The 25,665-nt window shown below is 44.9% G+C and overlaps 1 protein-coding gene across 1 annotated transcript in view; it reads right to left on the reverse strand.

Annotated features, from left to right (window-relative positions):
- Positions 1 to 25,665, reverse strand: part of si:dkey-256h2.1 (uncharacterized protein LOC337520 homolog) — a 266,626-nt gene that overhangs the window by 216,715 nt on the left and 24,246 nt on the right. The window contains exon 4 of the mRNA XM_041185101.1: positions 22,793 to 22,953. Within this exon, the coding sequence (XP_041041035.1) occupies positions 22,793 to 22,953 (161 nt within the window). The remainder of the gene's footprint in view (positions 1 to 22,792; positions 22,954 to 25,665) is intronic.

Here is a 25,665-nt window from a genome sequence, read left to right on the forward strand (position 1 = left end):
CATAATATCCTCTACTCCCGCTCTGGCTTCAGGGGGGGCAGCACTATCACCAATCTGGTTTGAGAGGCAGTGGCAACAGTGGTCAGCCCCAACAGCCTCCAAAGGAGAAACAAAAACAAAAATTGCTGGAAAAACTCAGCAGTCTGACAGCAAGTGTGGAGAGAAAGACAGAATTAACGTTTCGAGTCCGTATGACTTCTTCAGAACTGGATTTCATTTTTTTTTGTTTCAGACCTTCAAAAGAGGGCAGCCACTCAGTGCAGAAAGATGAATGATCTTCTCTGTTCTGGCAGGATAATTCACTCTTTTCCTCACTCTCAATTCGCACACTCACAAACCCATCACACATCCACAGGGGGCTTCACTCATTGCCAGTTCAAGGGACATGACCATTCACTCTCTCACACACAGCTTCATTGTCCTCATCCCATCCATGGGACCACTCACCATCTACACGTGCCAGGCATACTGATCATCTGGCCTGGCTGGCATCCTGCTTACACTTTCTCCATCTGTATTCATGCAGGACAAGCTGGCACACAAGAGAGAGAGTTTGCAGACTGGTGGAGGAATGCCTGATATCAAGGTCCTCACGGACTTTGAAAACAGGGCCATCGGGCTGACTGGTGAGGATCTGGACCATTCCTGTGCTATCAGTGAGGTTGGCGATGCTCTACCAAGTGAGGATCCAGCAATGCAAAATCCATCAGATAACCATGCTGTGAGCAATGTGTCCCATTTCACAGGCCACTGCCATGCACTAATCATCTCTCCTTGTATTTGCAGGCACATCTGAGAAACAGCCGATGGAATCCACAACCCAGGTCCTCAGCTCAAGCCCTGAAGAAACCTCCAAAGAGTAATCTGAAGGCACCCTCATTGAAGACCTGTCACAGTGCTCACCCACACCCTCCACCAACACACAGACACACACCTTGGTGGGACCTAGCTTCAGAGTAGCCTCGGGATCACAATCTGTTGAGTGCATTGCACATTCTGATCCACAGCAGGCGGAGGCAGGGACTTCCCAGGTCCCTGGTACTCGGAGGATTGCTGGAGGCCAGAAATTTACTGACTGAGTCAGATGACGAGCCTCTGGACTTGGTCATGGCTCAGTTGCTGGAGCTGCAAAGGCAAGCTCGGATACATCAGGTAGGGATGTCCACTGCACTCCTCAGATTGCAGGGCACGATGGAGGAGTCCGTCCACCTTCAGGCTAAGGTGATAGCGCTGGCATGCCGCCGCACCAAGGTCAACACTGGTAGGATGGCAGTCGCCATGGAGATCTTTGTCCAGGACATCGCTCCTGAACTGCTGCACAGGCCGAACTCCATCACTGACACCATAATTGGCCTCCAACAATGTGTATACAAGAGGGGTGCGGGGCAGCTCAATCTTACTCCAGCTACCCCTTCTCAGCCAGGGGCCTTTAGGCACTCAGAGAGGAGGATCAGCCTGTGCACACCACAAGGCCATCCAATCCGGTGACTCTAGGAGTGTCAGCCCATCCGAATCCCCTATTTCTGTTACCCCAGCAGCTCCAGCTCCACAGCTCGAGGAGGGTGCCACTGCCACACAGCAGGACCCCAAAAGCAGGCCAGGGCCCTCCAGGTTTCGGCCCCCCAAAGGCATCACAGACAGGACGCAGCAATCAGCAGGCTGCCTCCAACTCTGTTGTGGGTGTCCAGGGTGCACCAAGACACAGCGGCAGGGTTAGGAAGGTTAAGAAGATGTAACTCTTTCAAGTACACAGTCTGGGCACAGGTGTTGATCACTTGTACATAACGTTCACTATTGTAAATAAACTCCCAAGGATGTCTCCCTGCCTATGGCTCCTTGTTCTGATGAGCAGTATTCGAGTCACTCAGATGTGAAACCTTTCTGCACAAGATAAAGGCAGATGTCTCAGTCCAGGGCCTCTTCCCTGTGCTCTGTGCAGCCTTCAGACCAAAGTGATGGTCCGGCCTCACACTCCCTGGAAACATTACTGATGCCTGCGCCTCGGCGGTGCATGTCATTGTTGCCAGAATGTCGTGGGCAGGCATCACCAAGTTCTGTCATTCTCACTGTTTGTTCTCAGCACCTTTGAGGTGGGGCTGGCCCCCAAAGCTTTAGCATCTGTGACCAGTGACACTGTTCTCCTGAAGGAATGAGGTGCTGAAGGCAGACAGAGGATCAGGTGCTTTTAAAGTTTCATGGCTGCATCTCTCCTGATCACGAGTGCAAGTGAGCTGCCCTCAGCCAGGCTACAGTCAGACACTCACAGAGGCTATGTGAAGATCTATGGAGTGTTCTCGCTGCATGTTATCATCCTACTGCAATCGAGCGACTATTAGGGCCTCCACTGCATCTCCATGACAGGAACATTATCACAGAGGGCATGTGTGTTGCCATCAGTCAGACTGAAGTCAAACGTTCATGGATGTAATGTGAGGATCTATGGTGTCTCCTTACTGCATGTCGTCATCATCTTCCACAAATCTAGCAGGTATCAGGGCCTGCCTCACCTGGCCAGTGTGAGGGCCGCATTGCCATCATCGTCGTCTTCGAAAACCCCCTCACCATCATCACCGTCAAGGTCCTCCTCACCAGAGGAGACCTCCAACTCCTCTATCTCCTCCTCAGCCAGCTCCTCTCCCCCGGCAGCACCGTTGCAGGTTGTAAAGTACGCAGCAGTCGAGGACGATGCGTCATACCTTCTGTGGATTATATTGCAGGGCACCGCCAGAGCAGTCCAGGCACCGGTACCACATTTTCAACATCCCGATGGTTTGCTCCACCAAGTTATAAGTTGCAGCATGAGCCTCTTTATACCTTCGCTCTGCTGCAGTCTGAGGCCGCCATACAGGTATCAACAGCCACATTCTCTATAGGTAGTCCTTGTCCCTGAGGAGCCATCCCTGCAGCCTCTGCGGAAGCTGAAAGATGTCAGAGATCTGTGACTGACTGAGAATGTAGGAGTCGTGAACACTCCCTGGAAACCTTGCGCACACCTGCAGGATGCGTTTGCGGTGGTCGCACACCAGCTGCACATTCAAAGAATGGAAGCCCTTGCAATTAATATTGTTGACCACTTGTTGCAACAGAGATCTGAGCAGCATGTGAGTGCAGGCGATCACACCCTGCATCTGTGGGAAACTTGAGATCTGGGCAAATCCAATCATTCTTGCATCCTGGCTTTCCTGGTCCCAGACGAAATGCACAAACTTGTGTGCCCTTGCAAAGATGACCTCATGGGTGCATTTGTGAGTGGAGGCTTGTGTCATCTCACAGGGGTCACCTGTGGAGTCCCGAAAGGATCCACTGGCGTAAAATTTGAGTGCCATGATCACTTTCCCAGCCACTGGCAGTGGATTCCTTCCATGTCCCCGTGGTGCCAAATCCTGCATTAGCTGGCAGATGTGACTGACCAGTTCCCTAGACATGCCCAGTCATTGACAACACTGATTCTCGGTCATCTGCAGGATTGAAATGCGGCGTCTATAGCCCGCGGTTCTAGCTAGGCACTGACCAGTGACAGCTCACTGTGGCTCTTCAACGGCATGTGCAGGAGCCCGAGCCACCCTTCTTCCGAAGGGTGCTGCTCCTCCCTCTGCGCAGCCATGCACATCTGTCGCTGTCTGCTCTGTCATCTTCACTCTCTGTACACCATGAGGCATACAGCTAGTTCACCAGGCTCCATGCTCCTGATGTACTCCTCCTGCAGGATGAGAGAGAGACACGCATGGGTTAGCTTGATGTTCCAAGAACCTCTCTTGGTTAAGTCTGAAGGGCCCTTAACATATCCCAGAGAGTGCTGGCCACCACTTGGAAGGCCAAAGTTTAATTCTCTACATGGCTGCCTGAAATCCCACCTAACTCTGCCCCACTCCACTTGACTGATTTGCAGCAGCTTTGCCCATTGGACTACATGCTGTGCCCTCAGCTTAGGTGTTCCCATAACCCACACAGCAAGGCTACGCTGCTAGCTTGAACCATAGGAGAGACTGGTCCAAACCTGAATGATGACATTGCTAAGGGGCTGTGAGCGCTTCCACCAGTGTCCCACGGCCAGCATTAGCAAGGAGATTGTACAAAGTGTGCAGTCATCCAACTGTTCTGCAGTCCACTAAAATGCTCATTAGTTTGCAACCTGTGCCAGAGTGGTGAAAAGCTCTGGAACACTTGGTGGCGCTTTCATGACTCTACGTTGCTCGATTGGGTGGATAAGCTAGAGGCCCAATTTCACGTGTCAATCTGGCTGCCTCTGAACTGTCTCAGCTGCGGAGGAATGGTCACTTTACATGAGGTTTCCCTAATGCATGGCTGCTTCCCTCCTCACACCCCACATGTGCTTGTGCAATATCTTCAACTGCAGGATAGCCCTTGACCACCACACCCCCCGAACACCTCCACCCCCACCCCCAGCTTGGCCAACTACCTAGGGCCTCTGAGCTAGGCTGAGCAGTTGACTCACTGGACAGTTTGCCTGTGGCATGACTTTAGGTATCTATACCAACATTGGTGACAACCTGACTGTGCTTTGAGACATAAAATCATCAGCAAGAATGCTTAGTTGCTTTAGAATTTTATATTGCTGATCAGAAAACTAGATTCTTAAATAGTCTGAAACTAATAGCTTTCCTGTTGTAAGGGTGGCCAAGTTGTGCGTTTGGTTATAGAGTTGATCTGCAGACACTTCTAAAGTGTAAACATTAAGTTTATTTACAATATACTCAGCAGCAACTACACCTGTGCTTTCAGCTCCAACTCTCTTTACACTGACTGTTGAGGTAGCCAAAGCTACCCTCCTATTGGTTACTACAGATCATGTGATCTTGCCTAACATGTATTATTCTTAAAGGTACATTAGACACTAAAAGCCATAATTACTACATTCCTCCCCCTTTAACTTGGCTATACATATTATTTTTACAAGTGCATATTTGTCAAGACAACATAATATTTACACTAGGTAAAGAATTTACAAGTTCAGTGTTTCAGGTGGTTTCCTATACGTGTGGAGTGTCACAGCTCCACACTTCACATTCATTGTCAGGAACCTCCTTTTCTGGAGTTACCTGAGCATCAGATTGTATAAGGCCCAGTGTCTCCAGTTCAGTGTCAATTTCTTCTTACAGGGCATATGGCACCAGTCTCAACTTCATGAAGCGACGGTTTGCTTCTGGATCCACATGAATCTTGGCCTGCAGGCCCTGGATTTTCCCAAATTCATCCTTGAAGACAGTGGCATACTTTCGAAGTAGCTCCGGGAGCCCACTTGCTCTCAACTGGAAAATTTCAGCCCATTCTAACTTATTCTCCTTTAACGAATTTCACCCCAAGAGGCTTGGCCCTTTGCCTGCTACCACCATCAAGGGTAGCTTTGCCGATCTGTTTCCATAATGGACAGTTACTCTGCTTATGCCTTTTACTTGAATGTCTTCGGCCACATGTTTTGAGCTTGGCAGCTGTTTCTTCTAAACGTAATTGATGTTCACATTGTTCAGCTATTTTAAGGTATGTTTCTCAATTACTGTAGTAGAAACTCCCATGTCCACATCTATTTTAGCAGGTTTGTGATTTACTTTCACTGTGACAAATATCGGTTCTGTCTTTCCCGCTTTCAGATTAAACAATGAGTAAATGTCAACATTTGTTGTTTCAGGCTCTTCTACATTGTAGATTTCACTGGGCTTCTTTTTTTGTTTACAAGTCAGCTTGAACCTTTCCTTGCTGCCTCATTACATGTCCATTTCTGTGACAACAGTAGCATTTGATTTTTTAAAACCACCAATCACTAAAAGACAGCTTATTTCTGCCTCTATTAAAATTATTCTTCAACTTCACTGCTAAGTTATTTTTCTTTATTCTTCGTCTATCGAGGCTGATTCCCGCTTCTCAACAGAATCTTGCATTTTTGTGCCCTTTTTGGCTGGGGTTTCCTGCCCGATGTGGAGGATGGCGCCATTTTGTACACCCTGTATTGCTTTTAATCTCTTACTGCACTTTGCAAAGCCAGTGCTATCTCTAGCACCTTCTTGAAATCCAGATTCACTTCGGACAATAATCTTTGCTGAATAGTGTCCTCATTCACATCACACGCTAAACGATCTCTGAGCATGTCGTTTAGAGATGTACCAAACTCAGAATGTTCCGTTAGCTGCTTCAAATTTGTCACATAGTACACAATTGTCTCACCCAGGGCTCTATTTCTCAAATTAAACCTGAACCTCTGAATCATCACTGAGGGCTTTGATTGAAAATGATCCTTCATGGGGTCCACCAATTCATCGAAATTTTTCGATTCTGGGGCATTGTGTGCCATCAAACTTTGAATCAAACAGTAGGTTTTGCTCCCATGTGTACCCGAGACGCTCTCTTGCCTCCTCTCTTTTCCCACAATCTCGCTCGCTTGAAAAAAATAACGAGACCTTCTATATAATGAGACCAATTGTCTGTGGCCGATTCGAAAGGATCAATTCTCCCAAACTGTGACATTTTGAGAGGGGATAACTTCTTCAGTTCTAACGGAGCTAGCTATTTACAATCACTGGGCAAGGTACAGTGCCAATTTCTTTTTGACTTGATTTTTTCTGTTCAATCCTGTTTTACCCTCGTCACCAGTTTGTTATAATGCTGGCCGAGTTGTGCTGTTGGCAATACAGTTGATCTGCAGATACTTAAGTGTAAACATTAAGTTTATTTACAATATACTCAGCAGCAACTACACCTGTGCTTTCAACTTCAACTCTATCTATACACTGGCTGCTAAGGTTGCCCATGCTACTCTCTTATTGGTTACTACAGATCATGTGATCTTTCCTAACAAGTATTATTCTTAAAAGGTACATTACACACTAAATAAAACCATAATTACTACACTCTAACAGCAATAAAATACATGTGCTTTTCAGCTCTGCCTGTCATGTGCTTTTAACATGGATAATTGCTTCTCTAGAAATTATTTTTCAGTTCCTTAAGTTATTACTTGTATGCCTCAGGCACTAAATCCCGGATATGCATCTGAATACAAGTTAAAGAACATGAAGACTCTCTTTCATTCTCCAAGTCTCAAATTTGCATTATTCCTTCTTCCCAACTGTATAGCTCTCATTCCATCTTCCTTTTGCATTGCTCTTTTTCCTTTTTCCTATCTACATCACTCTCATTCTTTCTCCAGCTCAGAATCGAAACTCTCGCTTATTCAGCTGAAATTCTCTCACTTATTTCTACTGCTGGTCTCAACATTTCAATCTCTACCTCTTTAGATCTGCTCGTGATTTTTTAGGTATAACTGTTTTGCTCTGTACACTTGTAATTTAGAAATGTTTTGAATAGCCTTCAGTGTAAATTAATATCCCAGCCACCAGCAATTGATCCAGTCAGGTTTTCGCTTGTTCTTGGCATTGTCTTTCCTTCTAGACAATTGTGTTTTACAGTCCTTTGTTGGAAACCTGACCAAAAGCATTTCCCTTCTTTTTGTTAATTCTGACCCTAGGAAGCTGAAGGATCAGAAATAACCATGCAGAGATTCACCAGCAGCTCAAAATACCTTGAAATGTAGCACCGTTATATTTCAACAGTACTCCCTTCATGGTACAGTACTCCCTTTTGGTGCCATTAGAGAATAGAGAATTAGACCAGTAGCATCACCCTGCCAGTTCAATTTGGCAAAGGACCATTTGTGAATATAAAATCTCTCTCTTTTCTCCCAACTCTCCCTCTCCAATATTGTAGAAGGGCGGAGTATGGCAAGCACTATGGCAGTCAGCCAGTGCAGTGTTCAAAACATTTTTGGGCAACATCATCCTGCCACTAGGACTACAATATTTTAACATTAGATAGATCTTTGTAGAACATTGATGCTGATGATGTAGCTAGTAAGACCAATTATTCTTGAGCATGCTCACTTATATCAAGTTTTTAAACATCTTAACCACTTATTTTCTCCAATCTCATTCAAATGTTATTAACAAAACATGAACATTTGTAATAAAAGGACTGGTTATTCTTAATAGACGATAGTGATAGAATAAAGCAGCTCTCAAATGTTCTCAGCAGAGTCATTGACTCAGTTTCCTTGGCAATGAAGGTGATTAGCCTGCTGTACAATTTTGAGGATGAACACCAGCCAGCATTTACGAGACAGTTCTATCTGTACTGCCTTTGACGCTTCTTTTTAATGTTTGTACAGTTCATCCATTAAACAATATGTGAATTTTGCCAATGTTCATCTTACAGAGTGGCAGTTAGTCATTCTCTAGAAAGTGCCAGCAAAAAGTACACTTTTGAGGACACCCAGCAGTATCATCAAGACATAAACAGAGTGCAACCTTGAGCAACCTTCTACAAGGATATTATAATACGTCCATTCATGATAGCATTTGTGATATTGTGGGCAATTGTAAATCTAATTCAATAGCTTCCTTGATTGTTAACTTCTGTGTTTACTTTGTGAACTGACCTTTAAGACATTTGCAACTCCTCACTGACTCATTTTTTATTGTACAAGGTATACTTCTGAAATTCAAATTAGGATAATTGTATATGGAAAAAATCCTTAAAGGATCCTCAACTTAGGAAATGTTAAGTTAAAAATTGCCTCAAAAGATCTGAACTGTGTGAACAAACTGAAACAGTTTTTCTCCTATAATCTTCAAGTCACCACCTCCCCCTACCCCCATATTAGCCCCATCCTCCCGAGCATACTCAGATTACACAGCTCATTAGACGAAGGTGTATTAGAGGAGGAAAGTGGGTACATGTAGATAGACCCCTAAATTATTGATCAAATCTGGTTAGAAGTGGTAGTTCATGAAGACCTGCCTCCTCGTCTTTCCCCACACTTGGGGAGTGGTGCCCCTCAAGCTATATATAATCAGCTGCCTATGGTCCTTTGTGGACAATGGCTATAAATAATTACTTGATTATCAACAGAAACTCTCATATGCAAGAATGTGCTTGTCTTTTGCACTGGGTACTGGATTGCCCCTTGAATCCTGTGGAGGCTGTGATTGCTCCTCTTCTTGTCCATTCTTCATAAACCTCCATGAGACCTTTTTGTAAGGAAAGATTTTGCATCATGAAGCAATCATGGTATTTAAGATTATGGCAGGACTATATTGAAGGATGCCTCTTCAGACTGCTAAATGTACCAATTGTCTACTCAATTTCTACTGATACATAAATGGACCTTGTTATATTGGTGTTCTGCAAATGTCCTGAAAGGCACGATATTTAGAAAACCTGCAGGAGTATAAAAGGTGTAGGGTGTGTCATGAAGAGATATTAATGTCTATAATGTTATTGGAAATTATTTTTAAATTGGACTTGTAGTATGGTCTGTGTCTATGAGTGTGTCTGTGTGTGTCTTAATTGGATTAAAGCCAGTTAGTCTGGGTACTTTGATGTATAACGTAAGGAGTAGAAAGTAAAGCTTAAATTTGCATTTGTTGAATAAACCATTCATAAGACTGGATGAAATCTTGCACCTACTGGGAGACACCAAGCAATGTGTTTATATTACTAATAAAAATGGGTTATTGTTAGGAGAGGTAAACATTTTTAAAAACCTAGTAATACAATGGAAAAATTCCATTCAAAGGGGAAGCTAGGCATAAACAGAAAGGAGTTTGTGTGTGAGTCAGAGGCATTTAAGATCTAACCAGCCCGTAAGCTACAACTATGTCTGCAAAGGAACCAAATTGCATGGAACCTCATTCTGAATTTGTAAGGTCAAATGTGCTTTGCCTGGTATCTGTTTGAAGTCTATGGGCAGAATTTTGCCCTTGACATGCGGGATTGGCAAGGGCGTGCAGGAAGCCGACCACCACCTGCAATCGGCAGCACTCCACAATTTTACGTGGGTAGGCCGATTAAGGCCCGCCCAGCGTGATACATGGCTTGGGAATGAGTGCGAAGGGACGGGCAGGAGCATGATATCCGCCAGTCCAATGGCAACCCAACAGCCAACTCAAATACGGCGTCGGCAGCCCCTGGACAACTGCCACGGAAGGACACTGAAGTCTTGTCAATGGAAGCTGTGGCAGGCGGAAGGGCAGATCAGCGAGGTAATTGGCCCCCCGTTTCTTGAATGAGTGTCTTGCAGCCCTCCTGGAGGAGGTGGCAGCAAGGAGAGAAACCCTTGTCCCCAGGGACGAGAGAAGAAGGCCCCCCCACCTCGCTAAAAAGGCCTGGGAGAAGGTGACATCCAGGGACAGCAACCACGACATAGTTAGGCGCACATGGGTGCAATGCCGGAAGCACTTCAACGATCTCCTGCTATCTGGATAGGTGAGTACCATGTTGGCATGGGCCACTTTGCAGAACAGTTAAGAGCTACCTAACCCCTTGTGGACCTCAGAGGTGTTAGAGTGTGAGTGGCAAATGTCAATGAGGCAGGAGTTGGCCAAGGGGTGAGCCCTGGCTGCTTGGGCTGAGTGCCTTGCGGCCCCACGGTCAAAGACCGGCTAAGCCCTGCGAAGGGTTCCTCAGGTGGGGTTAGCCAGACTGCAATGGTGCTGCAGGTAGAGAGTAGACTAATCAATGCTCCTCTGTCCTTTCAGGAGGAAACATCCCATAACAACGTTGAGAGGTCACGGACTGGCGGGGGACCCCCACACTTTCTCATCCTCACGCGATATGAGCAGGAGGCCCTGGAGCTGGAGAGGTGCCATGCACCTCATTCAAGCGGCTGCAGTGAGGTTGGGGAGCCAGAGGAAGGTAAGAGTGCAGTGCACTGAAGTGAGACTATCAGTAATTGCAACCATTCCAGTGCAGTCTCCATATTGATGTAAGCCTCATACCTGGAATCCCCATTGATAATCGAAAGACAAGGGCATCAAGATGTATATCTCTGTCTCATCAGGGTGCCTGGCATGCACAGTGACAGTGTCATATCTTAAACTAATGACATGGCCTTCTTCTCCCTTTTAGGGTCGCCAGCAGCCAGTTGTCATGAGAAGCCTGAAGGCCACCCCTGGCCCCTGAGGACCACCATGCTCACCATGCAGGTGCATCACACCCGCTCGGTCAAGCAGGAACCAGCACAGTTACCAGCACCTCGGTGGGCATAACATCACCATGTAGTCTATCTGTACCCATTGGTGAGGGCAGTCCATACTTGCTTGAGGTGCAGGCAGAGGCAGAGAGTGCCCAGGACGCCGCCTGGGCTGATGATGGGCCTCTGGAGTCATCCCTGAGGCAGCTGGTGCTGGATGTCCAGCAGGGTGTGCAGGAGGATCTGGCAGATACATGAGGGAATGCGTGCCATGGTATCCATTGTGGAGGAGTCCGTGCGGAGCATGACCACTGCGTTGACCCTCATGGCCGAGCGTACGGAGAATGTGTGACTCTCATGGAGAGGCTCCTCCAGGGACTCAATCAGGGAATGGGCTCGGCCTCGCAAGCCCTCACACCGGCAATGACCTCAGCTGGCCAGTGTCAGTGTGGGAGATGGATTGGGCATCCAGTATCCCAGCTAGGTGCCCGTCCATCAATGATGAACAGGGAGTTTCAATGCCATCTAGCACTGGCACACGAGGCTCCCTGCAGATGATGGCAGCAGCTCCTCCGCCCCTCTGCCAGTGACCATGGCATCTGATGAGGCTGCGGCGACTAGGGAGATGCCAGCCGTGGCACTGGCCACTCCCCCCAGGTGGGGCCAACACAGGCTCCACAGGCCAGAGGATGCCCACAAGGCCAACAAGACAGCAGAGTGAGCAGGTTGTCTCCAGTGCCAGTACCAGCGAGGGGGAGGGGGAGCAGCTAGACATAGAAACTGCAAGCGAAAACTTAAAGCACCTTAAGCACAACACAGCCTTATCATGGATGATATTTGGTTCCTCCAATTTTCTTTACTTTTTTTAATGGTGTGATGGAAAACACCGGTTAATGTTAATTTCAGCAATGTTTCACTTCACGAGTAAATCAGATGTTATTTTGTGCAATTGGCCTCTGTATGCTTCATTTGTTCTGTAGGTGCATGGTAGGCCATGATGTTATGATGGACGTGTGTCTCCTGAAGCTTTATTGCAAAGGCACATAGTGTATGCTGTTGACGAAGGATTGAGTATGGAGCCTGCAGCCCCGGCATGTGGTGGCAGTTCTTATTTAGTGGTCTAGCTGAAGGAATGTTGGAGCAAAGTGTCCCGGGTGTTCCTGCCTCCCTGGAGGTTCCCCAGGTCAGTGTCTATGCCCTCAGCATTCTCCTCACCATGCTCAACCTCAGACTCATCAACTGTTGCCTGTGCAGCTGCATCAAGATCTTCTTCCTCCACTGCATCCCCCCTTGCCAGTGCCAGATTGTGGAGAGTGCAGCATGTAACCGCTATCAGCGACACACGATCTGGGGGATACTGGAGTGCACCACCTGAACGGTCCAGACATCGGAAGCGCATCTTGAGAAGACCTACGGTTCTCTCTACCAACCGCCCTTGCGGAGGCGTGGCTCCTATTGTACCGCTGTTTGGCCTCTGTTCTTAGGTGGCGGAGAGGCATCATGAGCCAGGTTTTGAGGGGAATAGCCCTTGTCACCCAGCAGCCATCCATCCAGCCGGGCTGGAGCACTGAAGAGCCTCAGCACTTGGGAGTGCCTCAGGACAAAAGCGTCATGGGAGCTGCCAGGGTATCTTGCACAGACTTGCAGAATCTGCATCTTGTGAGCACACACTATCTGCACGGAATCCCTTCCTGTTGACAAAGGCTCCCGGCTCACCCACTGGCGCCTTGATGGCCACATGTGTGCAGTCAATTCCACCCTGGACACGGGGGAACCCAGTAATCGCTGAGAAGCCTCTGGTTCGCTCTGGCTGGCTGGCCTCGTCCGTACAGTAATTAATGAAAGTCAATGCACGCCTGAACAGAGCATCTGTCACCAGCTTGACGCAACTGTGGACAGCTAATTGGGAGACTCCACAAAGATCACCCACTGACTCCTGGAAACAGCCAGAGGCATAGAAGTTGAGGGCCACCGTGACTTTCAGCGCCACTGGCAAGAGGTGTCCACCCACACAGTCGGAGCTGATCTCAGGGCCGTTCCTCTGTCAGGTGGGGGTCACTGTCTCCCTTGAGAGATGGAGCCTTGTCGGCAATGCATCTCAGACACACTGAGGTAGCTGCATCACCGCCTGTAAACCCTGGCAACAGGATAGTGGCGTCTTCTGCAGCCCCTTCCGCCTTGGACTTCCTGTTGGTCCTGCGCCCCTTGTGCCTGTGCCTCTCCCCTGGAACCTGAATAGGGAGACCTGGCCTCCTCCCCCTTCTGGCCCTCTCTTCCTCCTCAGAGGTGCCTCCAGCAGAGACCACAATCCCCATTACCAGAGTAAGCGAAGGCTGTCTGATAGCTGGAAGGCCTCAGGTGGTATGAATCCTCCAAGGGCCTGAAAAGCAACACTGAGTCCTGAACTGAAGCTTCTAAATTCTCTGAATATAGCTCTGAAGCAAGATGAAGCTGTCCTGTTCACAGAAGCAACCAGCAGCAAGTGATATCCTAAACTCCTTACTAATCGCTTTGACAAGGCCATTGATACCTCTTATCCCGCCTGTGGATGAGGTTTCACAAAATGTGGCCTGCTCTTACAATGGCCTAAAAATCACACAGGCTATGTAATGTCAGAGACAATTGGTGTCTCAAGGGTCTTATCTAGCTACTTAATTAATGGTGGGTGCGCCCACCTAGCGAAATATTGCAAGAGTGCAGGTTGACGTCGGCACGCTCAGAAGATGTCAACACGCTTTATTTAACACTCGAGCAGATCGGGCACACACCTGCCCGCCAAGCTAAAAATTCTGCCCTATGGGTTATTGTTGCCTTAGTGAAGATTTACCTGGGAGTGATTAATTTAGGGATTTGTTTAAAAGTTATGATAGTAATTTGTAGATACGTGTATGTGTTTAATTTGTTGTTAAATTAATAAATGTTTAATTCAGTTTTATATAAAAAAAACCCTCTTCATTATTGTTTCTGAATTCAGAGCTGCATCTCAAACATACCAATTGAAAATATGGGTTATGACTCATGGTCAAGTTTCCCTCTGGGATTTAAGCAACTCAGCCTTTACCACCAGTTGTGTTGTAACAGGTGAAATTAAAAAGGAAACTAGGAAAGCAAAGAAAGTGCATGAAAAATTATTGGCAATTAAAACCCAAAGATATTTTTACGAATACATAAAGAACAAGAGGATAACTAAAGAAGTAGAACTAAGAGTAGAGCTTATTAAGAACCATAAGGACAGCCTGCGTGTGGAGATGGAGGACACTGGTATGGTTCTTAATGAACACTTTGCTTCTATTGTCACAAAGCAGGAGGAGGATATAGGCATTGCAATCAGGACGGAAGAATGTGAAGTATTATACTGACTTGTCATAGTGACAGAGAAAGTATTAAGAGGTTTAACATCTTTCAAAATGGATAAACCCCAGGCTCAGATAAAATGCATGTTTGGCTCTTATGGGAAGCAAAAGAAGAAATAGCAGAAGCTTTGATCATCATTTTCCAGTCCTCCCTGGCTGCAGGTCTGGTGCCAGAGGACTGGAGGGCAGCTAACCTGGTACCTTTTTTCAAAAAGGAAGAAAGGGATATACCTAGTAATTACAGGTCAGCCAGCCTAAACTCAGTGGTGGGAAAATTATTTGAAAAAATTCAGAGGGATAGGATAAATCTTTGTTTAGAAAGCTTAGCTGCACAAGGTGGGAGGAAAAAAAGGGGAAGAGCAATAGTGGTAGGAAATTCGATAGTAAGGGGAACAGACAGGCGTTTCTGCGGCCGTAGACGTGACTCCAGGATGGTATGTTGCCTCCTTGGTGCCAGGGTCAAGGATGCCACTGAACGGCTGCAGGGCATTTAAAAGGGGAGGGCAAACAGACAGAGATCATGGTACATATTGGTACCAATGACATAGGTAGAAAGAGGGATGAGGTCCTGCAAGTAGAATTTAGGGAGCTAGGAAACAGATTAAAAAACAGGACCTCAAAGGTAGTAATCTCTGGATTACTTCCAGTGCCACGCGCTAGTGACACCCAGATCCCTCTGTAACACTGAGTTCTGCAATATTTCTCCATTTAAATAGTACACTGTTTTTCTATTCTTCCTGCCAAAGTGAACAAATTCACATTTACCCACATTATGCTCCAACCGCCAAATATTTTCCCAACCACTTAACCTGTCTATATCCTTTTCTGACTCTCTAACCTCCTTGGCAACTTACTTTCCTACCTATCTTGCTGTCATTGCCAGATTTAGCTACCATACATTTGGTCCCCTCATCCAAGTCATTGATATAGATTGTAAATAGTTGCGAATCCAACACTGATCCCTGTGGCACTCCAATAGTTACCGCTTACTCTCTGCTTCCTGTTAGCCAACTGACCTTTTATCCATGCTAATATGTTACCCCCTACATCATGTGCTCTTTATAGAGGCAGAAATCCTCACAAGGAGATATTTAATAACACTCAGCAAAGATTTATCCCAGTAAGGTAGAAACACTCTTCGAGATGGATGCACTGTCCGTGGCTAAATAAAGAAGTTAGCGATTGTATCAAATTGAAAGTAACACTGTACAAATCTGCAAAGATTAGTGATTGGTCAGATTTTTTAGGAACCAGCAAAGAATGACCAAAAACAAGAGGAAGGAAGTTGAGCTTGAGGGAAAGCTAGCTAGTAAAATGAAAACAGGTAGCAAGTGTTTCTACAAGTATTTGAGTAGGAAAAGAGTAACTAAAGCTAGTGTTTGTCCTCTAGAGTGAGAGTCTGGGGAATGGATAATAATAATGGAAAACAAGGAAATAGTGGAGGTGTTGAACAGGTATTTTGTGTCCATCTGCACTGTAGAAGACTTGGAAAATTTCCCAATGAAACTTGAAAATCAAAAGTGAATGGGAGGGAGGAACTTAAAACAATCAACATCACGAGAGAAAGCTGGGAAAACTATTAGACATAAAGGCTGACAAATCTCCAGGACCTGATTGCCTGCATCCTGCATTAAAACAAGTGGCTGCAGAGGTAGTAGAATCATTGGTTATAACCTTTCCCAAGATTCCTTAGATACTGGAAGGGTCTCAGCATATTGGAAAATAGCTAAGGTAACATCTTTATTCAAGAAATGAGGTAGACAGAAATCAGCAAACTATAGGCCAGTTAGCCTAAAAGCTGTCAAAGGGAAAATGCTAGAATCCATTATTAAGGAGGCTATAGCAGGATGCTTAGAAAATCATAATGTCATCAGGCAGAGTCAACATGGCTTTGTGAAAGTGAAATCATGTTTAGCTAATTTGTTAAGTTTTTTGAGGAAGTAACAAGGTGGATAAAGGGCAACCTGCAAATGAGATATACGTGGATTTTTAAAAGGCATTTTATAAGTCATTCATCAGAGGTTACTACACATGGACTGCAATAGTTCAAGAAGGTAGCTCACCACGACCTTTTCAAGGGCAATTAGGGATGGGCAATAAATGCCACCGACGCCACATCCCATTAACGGGTATAAAAAACACAAGATAAGAGTAGATGATGTACGGGGTAACATATTAGCATGGATAAAGGATTGGGTAGCTAACAGGAAGCTCAGAGTAGGGATAAATGGGTGTTTTTCAGATAGGCAAGCTGCAGCTAGTGGAATGCCACAGGGATCAGTGCTGGGGCCTCAGCTATTCACAATCTACATCAATGATTTGGATGAAGGGACCGAATGTATGGTAGCCAACTTTGTCAGTGACACCAAGATAGGTAGGAAAGTAAGCTGTCAAGAGGAGGTAAAGAGAGTCTGCAAAGGGATATAGACAGGTTAAGTGACTGGCCAAAAATTTGGCAGTTGGAGTATAACGTGGAAAAATGTGAACTTGTTCACTTTGGCAGCAAAAATAGAAAAGCAGCATACTATTTAAATGGAGAGAGATTGTAGAATTCGGTAGTACAGAGGGATCTGGGTGTCTTGGTACATGAGTCACAAAAAGTTAGTATGGATTCAGCAGGTGATTAGGAAGGTAAATGGAATGTTGGCATTTATTGCAAGGGGAATGGAATATAAAAATAGGGAAGTTTTACTGCAGCTGTACAGAGCATTGACGAGGCCACATCTTGAATGCTGTGTACAAGTTTGATCTCCTTATTTGAAAAATGACACAATTGATTATAAGCAGTACAGAGAAGGTTCATTTGACTCATTCCTGGGATGGAGGTTTATCCTATGAAGAAATATTGAACAGGTTGGGCTTATACCCATTGGAGTCACTGAGAGGTGATCTGATCGAAACATATAAGATCTTATGAGGACTTGACAGGATGGTTACCAGAAGGATGTTTCCACTTGTGAGGGGAGGGGGGGGAGACTGGAACTAGAGTTCACAGTTTAAGAATAAGACTGAGATGAGGAGAATTTCTTTTCTCTCAGAGGGCCATTAGTAAACGGAATTCTCTTCCTCAGAAAGCAGTGGAAGCTGTCATTGAATTTATTCAAGGCAGAGTTAGACAGATTTTTAATAGACAAGGGAGTCAAGAGTTATGGGGGACAGACAGAAAAGTAGAGTTGAGACCACAACCAGATCAGCCATGAACTTATTGAACGGTGGAGCAGGCTTGAACGGCTGAATGGCCAACTCCTGCTCCTATGTCCAATGTTTCTACAACATTTAAGAAGTATTTGGATATGACTTTGAAGTACTGTAACCTACAAGGCTACAGACAGAGTTGGAAAGTGGGATTAGATTGGATCACCTCTAGTCGGCCGGTGCAAACACAATGGGCTGAATGGCCTCCTTCTGTGCAGTAAATTTCTATGATTCCGTGATTTCACAGGTATCATTAGTGCTGACTGTAAAGAATAATTTTGATTTTGTAAATATTGCAGAAGGATATAAGGTCCTTGAGTTAAAAGCAGCTAGTAAACCAGAGTGTACTGCCTGGACACATTTTCAGTTTATAACTCACAACAAAATTGTTGTATTCAATTATTCTCTTAAGAAAGCAGATACCATGTGTGTTGTGAAGGCAATGCCTACAGGATGGAGAGTTAGCTCCTGTAGTTAGATCAGTACATATTAAGAAAAGGTTAGATGGGATACTGTAAGGGTACAGACCTATATAGGTGAAAATGGAGTTTGGAGAAGTAAATGAGGCACTCCATACGTTAGGAGTGGCTCAAAATTCAAAGACAGGGAATACAGAAAAATATTATCTAACGTGCTTCAAATTTCTTGGCAAAGAATTGGGCAGCATGCTGTGGGACCAATAATGCTATCTTTAAAAACAATGGGAGTCCTTCAAAATAAAATGAAGTTGTACAGGAGAGATGGGCTACACTTAAACCAGAAGGAACAAAGATTTATGAGTAACATTGAGAGGAGCAAAACAAAATCATTTCATCTAGGCAGGTAGGAGGAGAGGGATACGGAAAAACACAGGATCTCAAATGAGACAGGTCATAGGGCAGATATCCGTCATCAGGTAGATAAAGACACAGATGTCCGGAGACACACATGGGCTATAAATTAGGAACAGGTGGACGTGGGGGAACAAAAGAGGACGAAAATCTTTAAAAAGATATACATATATTATATAATTATATGCTAGAAGCATTACAAAAACCTGCATTTTTAAAAATTCTTTGATGGGATGTGGGCATCGCTGGCAAGGCCAGCATTTGCTGCCCATCCATCTTTGCCCTTTAACTGAGTGGCTTACTTGGCCATTTCAGAGGGCAATTAAGAGTCAACCATATTGCTGTGGATCTGGAGTCACAAGAAGGCCAGAACAGGTAAGGACAGCAGATTTCCTTCCCTGAAGAGAATTAGTGAACCAGGTGGGTTTTGTCACAGGCAGTATTTATGTATTTTCTTACTGTCCATGATCAGTGTCTTTCCTATGTGAGGGGTGTGTTTTCTTACCCTCAGAGAGATTGTCCCAATTTAAGTAATTCCAACTGCAAGCTTTTTGTAAATATTAAAGTAAGTAAGATTATTATCCCACATTGGCCCAGGAAGTTTGTAAACACAACAGTTCAATCACTTCAGTCACCCACACTATCGCTCATGCCAAGATTACATAAAGAGGAGGAGAAAACAATACAATTACTATCTCTCAGTCTCCCTTTCATGGCAAGCTTGTGGTTTCTTAGATGTGAGATGATGCTCTAGTTGAGCTGAAGGGCTTGTACAGCAGAGGATTTTCAGTAAACTGATTCTCAGGTGAACCTGTAGTTGGAACAGGCTGGGAAGAATCCTTCTCCCACTTTCAAGGTATGGCTACGTGGCTGCTTAGTTGACTTGCTGCTGGTTCGACAGCTGTCTAATAGGATTTCTCTGCAGAACATATTCTTGTTGTTCTAAAAGCAGGCAACAAACAGGCTGTCTTACCATATGGCCTGCTACAAGTCCAAAGTACTTTTTCAAATAAGGTAGGTCGATTACACATCCTGTGTGATGGCTTTCACATCTTGAGAGTTTAAGGCAGCTGGGGTCTTTGTATCTGAATGACCCATTCAATTTGAAATTACCTTTTTGAATTAGTGTCAGGAAAAGGCATTGAATCAACATCAGTCTGGATAATTCCTTTTGTTCCCTCTTGAGACAGGAGCATGTTTCAATCCACAAGAGAAGTCAGGTGATCATCAGGCAGCCATCTTTTTGTACCCTTTTGTAACTTTTAAAAGGTATAAAGTATGGACTGAAAGGCCATAATATGCTGGAAATGACAGTTTTTATGACAAACAATGATAGTTTTATGGTCACCAGATTTATTACTTGAATTTAAATTGAACCAGCTGCTATGACTGCAGCATTCCCCCAGTGCATTAGCTCGGGTCTCTGGATTACTAACCCGGTAATATTATATTAAATGGATGATGGTGGTGCATTGGTAGAGAAACATTCCAAGCACCTCACAGGATCAGACAAAAATGAGTGCTGTGACAAAGAAGGAGATATTGGCAAAGATAATCAAAATCTTGATTACAGGTGGGTTTAAGGAAGGCCGTGAAGGAAGAGGCCAAGGTAGTGAAGTAGAACAGATTAGAGTTGCATTCGATTACAGAGATAGTGTAGGGGCCACAAAGTGAATAAAATAAAGGTTGAGAATTTCAAATCTAAGGCACTAGGGAACCAGGAGCCAATGTAGGTCAGCAAGAACACTGGTAATAGGATCAAATGATACAGCAGTTATGGATGGGAGTTCAGCCAGGAGAGCCTTCACAAAGGTGACAAAGGCATGGATAATGGTTTCAGCAGCACATCAGCTGAGGCAGGAACAGAGATGCGTGATGATATGGTCTTTATGAAGAACATCATGTGAGATTATAAACTCAATTTAGGATTGGATAGAACACCAAAATTGTGAACAATCCTGTTCAGCCTCAATGTCTGGAGGGGGTAGGGGTGGAATTAGTGAAGAGAGTATGATGTTTGTGAGAGAAGTTGAAGTTAAAAGCTCCAGCCTTCCCAATATTTAACTGGAGGAAATTGCAACTCATCTAAGATGGGATATTGGATAAGCAGTCTAACAGCACAGTACAGGGAAGCTATCAAGTGAGTTGGTTGAGAGGTAGAACTTGTTAGTAAAGGGCAGCATGTCGATGAGGAAGGGGAAGGGGCCAAGGAGATATCCTGAGGTAACAATGCAGGTGCAGGAAGAGAAGCTTTCGTTGGAGATGCTCTGGCTACAATTGAATATATATAAGTGGAACTATCCAAGGATAACTGCAATGAAAAAAGACACTGGGGGAGAATGCTTTGGTCAACCATGTCAAAGGTTGTAGAGGGAAGGAGGATGAGGAGGTGTAATGTACCAGGGTTACAAAGGATGTCTTTAGCAATCAAATAGTTACAAAAAACAGTCACAATTAACATGTATAACATATAAAATAAAAACAGAAAATGCTGGAAATGCTCAGCAGGTCTGGCAGCATTTGTGGAGAAAGAAACAGAGTTAACGGACTGAATTATACGGGGCGCCATAATCCCTGCTCCCCACCTCCCTCCCTGCACCCCAAGCACCCCCTGGCACCGATCCTAGTCTGGCTAAAAAGCATACCAAGAGGAACACCTGCTCTCCTACGTTTAATTGCCAATTGGCCGTTACTAGGCTAGAGGCAGGATTTCTGCCCCACAGGGACTGGAAGTCCTGCCTCAGGGAGCTACTGGTTAAAACTTTGGGGAGCCATCTGATAGCCCCAGAGGAACAGTTAAGGAGGGCCCCCTCCTGTCCACCTGCCGGAAGCCTGCCAGACCAGCAGGTTGGCATGGGCCTTTCCCATCATGGGCTTAATCCAGGCAGCAGTGGGATGAGGGCCTTAATGGGACATTAATTGCCTCATCTGGGCCATGGGCAGGCAATCAGCCTGATGCCTTCCCTGCTGCTCACAAAGTCATGGTGGGGGCAGCAGGTAGGCACATGCCAATGATATGGTGCCCTAATTTACATGACCAGTCATCTATTTTCTCACCCGTGGGCAGCCTATATAATTCAGCCCAATGTTTCAGGTCTGTGACCTTTCATCAGAACTGGAAAAAAGAAATAGGTTTTGAGCAAGTGAAAGGTGGAGGGTGAGAAGAAAGACATAAGGGAAGGGTAGAGGGCAGGAGAGATTAATTGACGAAAGGTTTCATGGTTCAAGACCAGAGGGCATAATATTGGAACAACAGATGTGTCTAGAGCAGGTATAAATGGCAGGATCCTGAACAGCTGCTCTCTGAATGCAAAGTAAAGAAAATAAGAGAGAAATGGGAGAAAAAAACAAACCAGCAAAGAAACACAAAATGGGGATGGAGTTATGATCTAAAATTGCTGAATGCAGTGTTGAATCCAGAAGGGTACAAAGTGCCCAGTCAAAAGATGAGGTGTTGTTCCTCGAGCTTTTTGTGAGCTTCTATGAAACACTGCAGCAGGCAAAGGACAGAAAAGTCAGAGTGGGAAAAGTGAAGTGAAAGGCAATTAGAAACTTGTGGGGGGGGGTCACCCTTGCAGACTGAATGGAGATGCTCTGCAAAGCACTCGCCCAGTCGGCATCACTCTATTCTGTTGATTTCAGTCATTCTTAAACTATTTCATGGCAAGTACAAGTACGGAAACTTAAGTAAACTTGACAATGTGGGGAAGGTGAATTAAAATACTTAACTGTATATTCAGGTGCTTTTAAACTTTCATTTCTAATTCTTGGAGAGTGATATCCATATGGCATTCTTTTACTTTTTGCATTCAGTTTATGGAACCAGTCAACTGTGGCTCAGCTGCTAGCATTCTCACCTGAGTCAGATGGTTGTGGGTTCAAGTCCCACTTCAGAGACTTGGCTCCACTTTTGTAAAGTAACCCATAGATCACAAATATGTGGGACTGGCTCCACATTTGCATTAACTCAGAAGTAGTTCCCTTATTGACTGGAATAGGTACCACTGTCAATTGATATTACATTTTATGTAATTCATTCTCCAGTAAAAAGCTACTGGAGAAGTTAGCCGGGCCTGACAAGGGCCTTGAAGGGAGTCCAGTCATATTCCAGCCATCAAATGCCAACACGATAGCACTGAGTTTCAATAGTTAAACTTTTATCTGCACGTTTATTTATCAACATAAGTAATAACCTTTTGGCATGATTTTAAGATCTATTAAGCAGTGCAATATGAGGTAAAACTGGCAACGTAGCTGTAGCTTGGCAGAACTTGCATAAAATGAAATCTAATTGAAATGTGTTCTGAAAGAATCTGATACCAAACTGGTTCAGTAATAATCTGCAACCATTGTATAAAATCAGTAACCACATTGAATCAGTAATTGTAATCTATGACATGAAGGAGGCAAGGAAAAAATAATTGAAAGTTTACCTTAATGCATCCATCACATCTTTCTGAAAATGCATTATTGAGGCTGGTATCTTTATGGTAGTAAGGCAATCTACTCCCCAGCAGTTCATATCCTGAAGTGGCCAACCAGGTCTTACATAAACTAGGACCCCTAGTGCTTCAGAATTTGCCATATTGTTGACCTGCAAGGAAAGAGTTAAAGAATAAACTTTAATGCAGAAAAATTACCTAAATAGAATAATAGATAGATAGATGAGTAACAAACAAGATACTGCAAATGATGAAAATCTGAAATATAAATAGAAAATGCTGGGAATTGTAGCTACGGCAACATCAATGGAGAAAGAAACAGATTAACCTTTCAGGTCAGTGATCTTTCGTCAAGACTGGGACACGTTTACCGATGTTATAGGTTTTAAAAGCACAGACATGAGGGGTTGGAGGGGAAGAAAGAACTAAAGTGTAGATCTGTAAGGTAGAGGCAGGAGTGTTTAAATGAACAATGGACCTGCTGTCCAAAAAAAAAAGAAAAATGGGAGCAGTGGTTATGATATGAAATTGCTGAACTCAACGCTGAGGTCAGGAAGTTGTAAAGTGCCTAATCAAAAGATGAGGTGCTATGTTTCGGGCTTATGTTCAGCTACATTGGAACAATGTAAGAGGCCGAGATCAGAGAGATTAGAGTGGAATGGGACAGAGAACTAAAACAGCAAGCAACTAGAAGCTCAGAGTAACGGTTGATAATTGAACAGGCAGGTTCAGTCAAGTGAACATCCAATCTACATTTCATCTCCCTGATGTAGAGACTGCATTGTGAGCAATGAATATAATATATTAAATTGAATGAACTTCAAATAAATAGTTGCTTCACCTGCAACGAGCACTTGGATGGTGGGATGGATGAAATAAAAGGTCAAGTTGTGCATTTCCTGCTCTTGCACGGGCAGCCGTCTTAAGGAGGAAAGCAGGGATTAGGGATGCTGAAGGAATGGTTTAATTTCTACACTTGAAGTTTTCTGAATCACATAAGGATGGACAGATGGTACCTTGGCTGCCTTAGATTGGACATCAAACGAGGAACAATATGATGCAGTTTTTATCAACTGCAGTGTCCTGCTATTGAGGGGCTTGCAGCTGGACAGCAGAAGGTGCAGCTTGCAGGTGGCGCTGCCCGCACCACAGCCTAAAGCTGCAAGTAGTGTTTCAGGAGTATCCAGTTCGTCACATCAGGTGGTGATGGAAATCTGCAGCCTTCTCAAAGAAGGCCTGCTCCCTGCCAGTGAAAGTCAAAGTGGCCAGTGCCTTCAACTCTTTTTGTCTTCACATCCTTCCATGAGTCTGCTGGGGACAATATCCAGGATCTCCCAATTAGTGGTCCATAAGTGCATAAGCAAAGATGGGCTACTTGCCAGAGCCAGCAATTATGTTAGTTTCGCCTTCCATGACATAATTCAGAATGAGCAGCACTTGGGTTTGTCTCTCTAGCTAGCTTTCCACAAATTCAGGACGCCATTGACTGCACCCACAGGTGCACCACTAGATCTACCAGGAGTATTTGTGAATCACAAAGGTTTCCACTCCATCAATGTGCAGCTGGGTATGCAATCACAGAAAGACATTCTCACAGGTAAGTGCCAGATTCCCAGGCAGTTGCCATGATTCTTTCATCCTAAGGCAGTCCAATATCCATGATGTCTTCAGATCTGGAGGCAGACTTAAGGGGTGGTTGCTAGGAGATAAGGACACCTACTTCAAACTTGGCTGATGACAACCATCAGAAACCCAATGAAACCAACAGCACTTCAGTGAATCCCACAGGACCACCAGACATGAGAGGAGACAAACCGTCAACATGCTGAAGGTACAGTTCAGGTGCCTATAAAGATCTAGAGATACCCTTCAGTATGCACCAGCAGGGTTTCCAGAATGGTTACACGGTGATGCTCCTTGAACAACATTGCTTGGTAATGAGGTTTGAAATTGAAGGAGAAACAAGTTATGCAGTACAGTTGGTCTGCGGATGATTCTGAGGAAAAGCAGGAGGAGAGAGCTGAAGAGGAGGGAGATGATGAGGGCAATGCAGCACCAGCTGCTCACATTGCACACCGGGGTGTCCTTATTAATGCAAGATTCATGTAGGTTGCATCAATGAAGCAACTTCAGAACCACACGCAATGATCACTCTTCTCACGCACTCTGCTCCCCCCTCTCTGTCCCATGCCACTGACACAAAGCAATTCTGCAAACAACCAACCACCCATGCACAACCTCCTGGGCCCCTGTCAATGCATGTCTTCACATTCATCATCAAACAATTACATGGTGACTTACCAGCCAACGATGAATGAGCAAGATGGGAACTGATGCAAAATGCCAAAATAAATGTGGTTTTACTAAAGAATGAAAACTTCATAACTTAACATCATATCACAACCTCTACCTTTCCTACAACTTCTACTTGGTGTAACGCCTGTGGCTTTTGCAGAGATAGAAACAGGTTGTTCAGGTTCCTACTCTAGCAGCTGAGATGCTTTGCTGATGGCCTCTGGTTTTGGAGCCCTTGAGAGCCCCGCCAAAGACTGCTCCACCTCCACCCAAACCAGGGACAGACTCAACAATGGAAGATGAGCCTAACGACAGAAGTGGACTGTGGGTGGAAGTGGAAGTGCTTTCAGCAAAGCCCCTACTTCCATGACCCTCTCACGATCAACCCTCGCACAGGCCAGTTGCGCTTCACTACCACGACACTGTTGAAGAACTCTTTGGTGCAGATCAGTGCAGCACTGTAAAGCCAAAGCTAAGGTATCTGTCAACCTATTTAAGACAGCAGACATGTTGGCATCCAGAGTCTACATGGCTGTGGTAAAAGTGTACATGGACTCATTTGATTGTTA

This window comes from Carcharodon carcharias, chromosome 3 (assembly GCF_017639515.1).
Source record: "Carcharodon carcharias isolate sCarCar2 chromosome 3, sCarCar2.pri, whole genome shotgun sequence".
Lineage (NCBI taxonomy): Eukaryota > Metazoa > Chordata > Chondrichthyes > Lamniformes > Lamnidae > Carcharodon > Carcharodon carcharias.